This window comes from Meles meles, chromosome 1 (assembly GCF_922984935.1).
Source record: "Meles meles chromosome 1, mMelMel3.1 paternal haplotype, whole genome shotgun sequence".
NCBI lineage: Eukaryota > Metazoa > Chordata > Mammalia > Carnivora > Mustelidae > Meles > Meles meles.
In genome coordinates this window covers 143,617,097-143,624,398 of record NC_060066.1, presented here as the reverse complement: position 1 = coordinate 143,624,398, position 7,302 = coordinate 143,617,097, and the positions used below count along the sequence as shown (strand labels likewise).

Genomic DNA, 7,302 nt, shown 5'->3' with positions numbered 1-7,302 from the left:
ATTTATTAAGTCTCTCTGTAAAACTGAGTAACAACATTTCCATTATTGTTTCTATTCATTTAATTAGAAAATTTTATTGATTTTCAAGCTGTACTGTACAGAAAATACAGTCTTCCTATATGCAGAAAATGAACCAGAAATAGAAAGTACAGAAAATATGTTTCATGAGGAAAATGGGCAGTTTTTTACAAAAAGATCTGATCTCAGGATGCCTGGGTGGCTCAGCTGGTTAAGCATCTGCCTTTGGCTCAGGTCATGATCCCAGGGTCCTGGGATCCAGCGGGCATTGGGCTCCCTTCTCAGCAGGGAGCTTGCCTCTCCCTCTGTCTGCTGCTCCCTGTACTTGTGCACACTCACTCTCTATCTCTCTCTCTCCAACAAATAAATAAATAAAATCTTTAAAAAAAAATCAGATCTCTGTTTTAGGTCACTTTTACAGTAATATGTAATAAAATGATTGTGTAAACTGAAGTCAAACATTTAGCTACATATGATAACATTGACCTTTACACGGAGAGAGAAACAAAGTGAAAGAAAAGCCTTTTGAACAAATCAACTTTGGTGCCAGGAACGCCTTGACAGAAACAATGGGGTTCTTAGGTTTCATCTTCCTCTTAGTCAATGCAATAAAATGATTGTGTAAACAGAAGTCAAACATTTTGCTACATATGATAACATTGACCTTTACACAGGCAATGTTCCAACATTGATAAGGTTTAGGACTATATATATGGAGAGAGAAATAAAGAGAAAGAAAAGTCTTTGAACAAACCAACTTTGGGGCCAGGAACGCCTTGACAGGAACAATGGGGTTCTTAAGTTTTGTCTTCCTCTTAGTCCTATACCTGCTGCAGGAGTCCAATACTTCCCTCGTTCAGCTGAATAACAATGGCTATGAAGGCATTATCTTTGCTATAGACCCTCGAGTGCCAGAAGATGGAAAAATAATTGAACAGATAAAGGTAAGAAAGAAATGGGGTTTCTCCTATTTGAATTGTGGAGAAGGGAAAACATAGTTAATAATTATGGAAACATCTGAATGCTGCAAGAAGCTTAAAAGCAGCATGGTACAGTAAAAATAATGTTGGAATGGCAGAGGAAATTGGAAGTTCAAGGTGGGGTTCTATCCTGTTTCACCATAAGACCAGAGAAAAGGCACAGAGCCTCCCTGATCCTCAGTTTCTTCATCTGTAAATGAGCAATTGAATTCATCTGTTCCTTGAACACTGATTTAATGAATACTTAGGACATGTCAGGGAGATAAAAGAGTGACTTAATTCCTTGCCCTAATTAATTATTTGCTCTCATGCAGTACACATTCTTTTTATATAATATAGATAATAAAAACATGCAAAATATAGCAGGTCAGATGGTAGTAGGTTGCCATGGAGTAAAGTAAATCAGCAAAGGGGGATAGGCAGTGCTGGTGGGGCTGGGTGGGAGGAAAATGTGGGTTACTGTTTCATGTATGGCAGCCAGGAAAGGCCTTACTGTTGATGGTGATATCTGAGTGGCAATCTGAGATGAGTAAGGGAAGAATCCACTGAAAACCTGGAAGAGGGAATCGTAGGTGCAGTAAGCATGCTTGATGTGACCAGCAGGAGATGATGGCCAGGAAGAAGGATGGGGAGAGCTGAACATGGGAGACACAGGAGGCCCAGACCACTAGAAAGACTTGGGCTTTTCTTCTTCTGGGTGCCATGAGAATCCAGGGAAGGGTTCTGGGCAGAGGAGGGGTATGCTCTTTCATGCATTTTCTGGTATCACTCTGACTGCAGTGTTGAAGAAATTCTGTAAAGGGCTTCTACTTATCATTCATCCTGTATGGCTCTATTGCAGCACAGATGTGTGGAGGGACACCAGGTAGGAAGCTACTGTAGGTGAGAAGTGGTGATGACCAGGAATAGGGATATTGTGCTAGAGATCATTAAAGTGGTATAATTCTGAATGTATTCTGAGGGTATCATAGACAGATTTGCTGATGGTTTAGATATGGCATGGGGGAGGGGAGGAGGGAAAAATAGAAGTCAAGGAAGACTTCAAGGGTTTGGGCCTGAATATTAAGAAGGATGGAATTATCATCAGTTGAAAAGGTGAAGACTTTAAATGGGGGGGAAAATGGTAGGTGGGAGATGAGGACTTTTATGAAGCATTTTGAATTTGAGATGATTATTAGATATCCATATAGATGAAGATAGGAATCTGAATTCAAGGGGGAAATGTGGGTGTAGATAAAAATTTGGGGGTCATCAGTGTGTAGAATGAGATTTAAAGCAGTGGGACTAAATGAGTACATTAGGGAGTGCAGATGGAGAAAGGAAAGTCAAGATTGCACCAAGGGATTCGATTTCTAAAGTTTCTTCTAATTATAGCATTTCATGTAATAAAGAGATTGGTGTTACAGTCATGCAAATTAGCTCTGCCTGTCCCTGATATCAACAGTTACTATTCCTTACATTCAATTCCTCCATGAGTGTATCCTTAGGCTCACTGATTTTTTGTGTGTGTGTTGCTACCCATCAGAAGCTGATGTGCTTGACCTGGGTCATGAGCAGGTGACTCTATGGCTGCCACTTATTACTCACTCTGAATAAACTCTTGAAGCATAGCGGTGTTCATTTATTGATAACTTTTGAATTCCAGGGAAATATAAAGATTTCTTTACTGAAGAGCACAGGCTTGAATAGCAGTTAATTTAACTGATTCTGAATGATGGCTTCTTAGTATTCAGGAATAATTAGTCAGTTTCAAACTTTTCTGAACATTGGAAATTTGAAAGAATTATTTATAGGGGACATTGGTATTTGAAAGAATTATTTATAGGGGAAAAAAACTTATTAAAATGTCCTCTACTGAACACCACAAGTAAAAGTACAATTATTAGTAGACATGCCTCTAGATTACACAATGTTTCCTGACATTTTCCCAATCCTCTACAAAGTCTTTGCATTTATATTATGAGGCAACCTTATGAAAATCTCTCATCCACATTATGCAGAAGAGAAAACTGGTATTTGGAGAAGTAAATAATTTCTCCAAGGTTACATTAAGTAGCACACAATTACATCTGAGATCCAATCCATAGGCTTTGGAGGCTGACAAATCTGGGTTGGAGTTCTGGCTTATATAAGGTAACAAAAACTACTCCTTTTTCTAACTGGTGAGCCAACTTGAGGATAATACCTTATTTTGGGGATATTATCTGACCATCATAAGATTCATGCTGAATTTACTCATAATTCATGATCTGAGATATCAGTTGTCAATATCCCTTATTCCTTTTATTCATGTGTCTTTTGGTTTGAAAGTACTTATTTTTTTGAAATATTGATAATATTAATGATCTTCGATCTAATTAGGATATTATAGGAATTCTGAGAAGGAATTTTGAAGAATATTATATAAATTTTGCTCAGAAAGCCTGTGAGAACAATTATTAGACATCCTACCATGCCTAAGGGATCATAGTCATCTGACACAGGGTTTGTAAAATCCCTCAATGACTTGAGAATATACCACTACCCAAGGCAGTTGCACAGAGCTAAGGATACTACAAAGTAAATGTAATCTCTTGGAGTTATACAATACACAACCCACACAACTGTATACAGCAACCTACTTTTCCAGTCTGTACCACAATTCAGATCACCATATATATTTTTTATCTCATAGAAGACTAGATAGCAATTGCTTCAAGGAAAATGTGACAACTGGCTGATATCTAAATATTCCAAAACAAAAAATGAGGAAAGGCATCTTTAAGGAACAGGTAAAGAATTCTTTCATCCACTTTAGGTCAGTGATGAAGTAATTCCCAATCTACTTCAGGAGATCTCTGAAGCCCCTTTCCTAACTCTTAGCTAATTCTTTGGACCTTCAGTTCTCTGCACTCTGGCTTCTGATGGATCCCATGGCTCTGAACCCAATCACTTTGCTGATACATATGAGTCAGCACACTGGACTCTTCAAGAGAACAAGACAGAGAGCCCTGGAATTCCTGAGGAAGAATAATTCTACTGTGGGCTTGTGTCAGGTCAGGAAGCATCATGGAGAAGAAGAGCCCATCCTGAAGGAAACAACACTGTTATGGGATATTGCCATCAAGATGAAGAGTTTGATATTATCGTCCAGAACCCTGGATCCCTCAATTATTCAGTGGTTTCGATTATGTAGGATAGATCACCATTAAGAATATTCATCCATGTATTTCCCCTACTAGTTAGTAAGTTGTAGAAAGGGACTATCTCCCTTATTAATCATTGCATCTTTGGGTTCAGGATACTGAACATTATAAAGTGATATTTTCAGCTTATTGGCAGAGCAGCAAGCTCTGCCCATGATTCAAAAGCTCTTTATCTCCTATGAATTTTTCTATCACTCTATCCACTAGCCCCCAATCCAGCTGCCTGTCCTGGAGAGTAGGAGTATAATGAAAAAGCTCTTATGTCTCTTCCCTATAGACTGTTTCAGCTTGCATCAGCTAGGCCTGCTCTCTATTATATTATTAATGGTAATGATACCAACCAGTTTTTTGACTGCCTATGTGTAGGGTACTATACAACTCATTTCATGTTTACTTTAACCTTAAAGAAAGGCTGTAATAGTCCATTTAAAAGATGAAGAAACTGAGCCTCAGAGTATTAAACTGGCCAAACTCTATTACCCAGGAGTTGCTAATGTCAATATTGGAACCAAATAGATGACTCTAAAGTCTAGGCGTTTGTAGGGGTACTTGGGTGGCTCAATCAAATAAGTATCTGATTCTTGATTTTGGCTCACCTCAGGGTGGTGAGGTTGAGCCCTGTGAGGGGGTCCATGCTGGTCATGGAGCCTGCTTAAGATTCTCCCTCTCCCTCTGCCTCTTTGTTCCTCCAAGCTCCCATGCTCACACACATGCACTCTCACTCTCTCTAAAAACGAAAAAAAAACAAAGTCTATGTCATTTTACATAATTTGCCTTTTGATGAAGGGTTATAGAAAACTCAAAGCCTTTAATGTATAAGATTAAGATGCATTTTTGGACTGACAGCAGAGCTGGAACTGTGTAACAGAGATTCTGCTCACTAGTCAGTTGCTTTGTCTATACACTCCTAAATTGAGAAATGTCTGTAATAAAGCCCTGTTCATTTAGTCCACTGTTACTTGGCCATCTCACGTATTTTTTCCTTTAATAATAGGATATGGTGACTACAGCTTCTACCTACCTCTTTGAAGCCACAGAAAAAAGATTTTTTTTCAAAAATGTATCAATACTAATTCCTAGCAACTGGAAGGAAAACCCACAATACAAGAGGCCAAAACATGAAAGCTACAAACACGTAAGAGGGAAATGCTTCTCTTAAAAAATTATATTTTCTGATGATCCCCAGTTTTGCAGTACATTGATTGTTTTAGATTTAAATGTTTTAGAACATTTAAACTAAATGTTTCTATTTCTGATGTTTTAAAAATATTTTTAAACATTTTCAGGCTGATGTATTAGTTGCACCACCTACCTTCCCAGGTAGAGATGAACCATATACCAGGAAGTTCACAGCTTGTGAAGAAAAAGGAGAATACATTCATTTCACCCCTGACTTCATACTTGGAAAAAAACAAAATGAATATGGACCATCAGGTAGGAATTTTTGTTAAAACACATGTTTTGCAAATGATTCTAACATGCAGCTTTGAATCCACATTAAGCTTACAGGCCTTGGAGTCAGAGTCTCTAGGTTCAAATCCTGACTTATCAATTGTGTGTGACCTTGGGCAAATGACCTAGTTTCTCTATTCTTACTTCCTATAAAACAGTAAATAGAATGTTTCCTACCTTGTGGAATTGTTGTAAACACTGAGTTAGATGATCTATATAACTGTAGTCAGAACAATGTCTACAGAAATTTGAACACAGGACAACAATATATTTTTTAAGGCTTACCTTTTAGATTTAAATTTTTTAGTTCTCCACAGCTGGATTTTAATCAATCACCAGCTGCTTCCATGGAAGACAAATGTAAGGTGAGCTAGAGTCAGGATGCCAGTTCTTGGCCAAAAGAAAAGACTCATAGGCTATTAGTTGCTGATATTATTATTCAACCTATTTGGTTTAACCAGATGAACTGTCTGTAAGTGATCACTCTAACCTAGAAAAATGACAATTTCATCTAATTCAATCTAAAAGTTAAAATCATTGGTTCAAATGAAATAAGCATACTGATACAAATCATTGTTAAAGGAAGGTTCAACTCATATGTAACATTCAGAAGAAACCTTCCTAAATCCTAAAATCTCCTTCTCCCATTGCCTTTCAATGAGCACATAGTAAGTCTCTTGTCTCTGTCAAATGTTCAGCTAGCCCTGGTCCTTATTGTCACCTGGACCTGTTCCCCACCCCAACTTAAAAGCTCTATCATCCTATCCCACCTCAATCTTATTTGTCCCTCAAACTTTAGAGTGATCCTGTCTGTTCTCCTTGGCACCTCTAATCCTTTGCACCTTTCTAATTTATAGTCTCTTTCCTAGCTGGTATATCCAGCAAAATCACTCATTTCAACTATAAGTGTAAATACCTTAATTCCCTCACCATTCATATCCTTATGTTTCATTCAACTTGCCAAATCCTCTGTATTGAGTTTCCAGCCAGTTTCCTTTGGTTCCTGTTAATGAGTTTCCAAGACTGTGAAAGAAAATTATAAAACTAATGCTATCATTACATAAACGGGTTTTCCAAGCTCAGGGAACCCTTACTCGTGGGTCCCTTTCTCATTCCCCTTAGAAGCTATTCTCAAACTTCTGTTTTTCTCAAGGTCTATAACCACTCTTGGGGTGCCTGCCTTCGGCTCAGGTCATAGTGTCAGGGTCCTGGGATCAAGCAGGGAGCCTGCTTCTCCCTCTTCCTCTGCCTACTTGTGATCTCTCTCTGTGTCAAATAAATTTATAAATAAAATCTTTAAAAAAAAAAGTTTTACAACTACTCTCTTCAATCCCATCAGCAGATGCCTTGATAGAGAAAACAGAGCCCTATAGTCAAGCTAATTGACATATCTCCTCACATAGTTACATATCCTTTCCATTTTATTTTATTTTATTTTATTTTATTTTATGCTTGTGATGAAAGAACCTGAAATATACTCTCTTAATAAATTAAAGTGGGCATGGGAGCCAGGGCAACATGCCATGCACCAAATCCCTGTTGCAGTCATTGATATGAGAGCTTTCTCCTCCCACACTGAAAGGTACAATTTCACACTTATTAATCTGGTTCCATTTGCCTAGAAAACCTAATACCTAAATATAATTTTTTATTGAAAAATTTCTTAA

At 37.8% G+C, this 7,302-nt stretch overlaps 1 protein-coding gene across 1 annotated transcript in view; it reads left to right on the top strand.

Moving 5' to 3' along the window:
- The first annotated feature begins 771 nt into the window (after nucleotides 1-771).
- LOC123944626 (calcium-activated chloride channel regulator 4-like) overlaps nucleotides 772-7,302 on the top strand; it is a 30,174-nt gene continuing 23,643 nt past the window's right edge. The window contains exons 1-3 of the mRNA XM_046009899.1: nucleotides 772-962; nucleotides 5,178-5,318; nucleotides 5,470-5,617. Coding sequence (XP_045865855.1) covers nucleotides 807-962; nucleotides 5,178-5,318; nucleotides 5,470-5,617 — 445 coding nt within the window. The 5' untranslated portion in view covers nucleotides 772-806. The remainder of the gene's footprint in view (nucleotides 963-5,177; nucleotides 5,319-5,469; nucleotides 5,618-7,302) is intronic.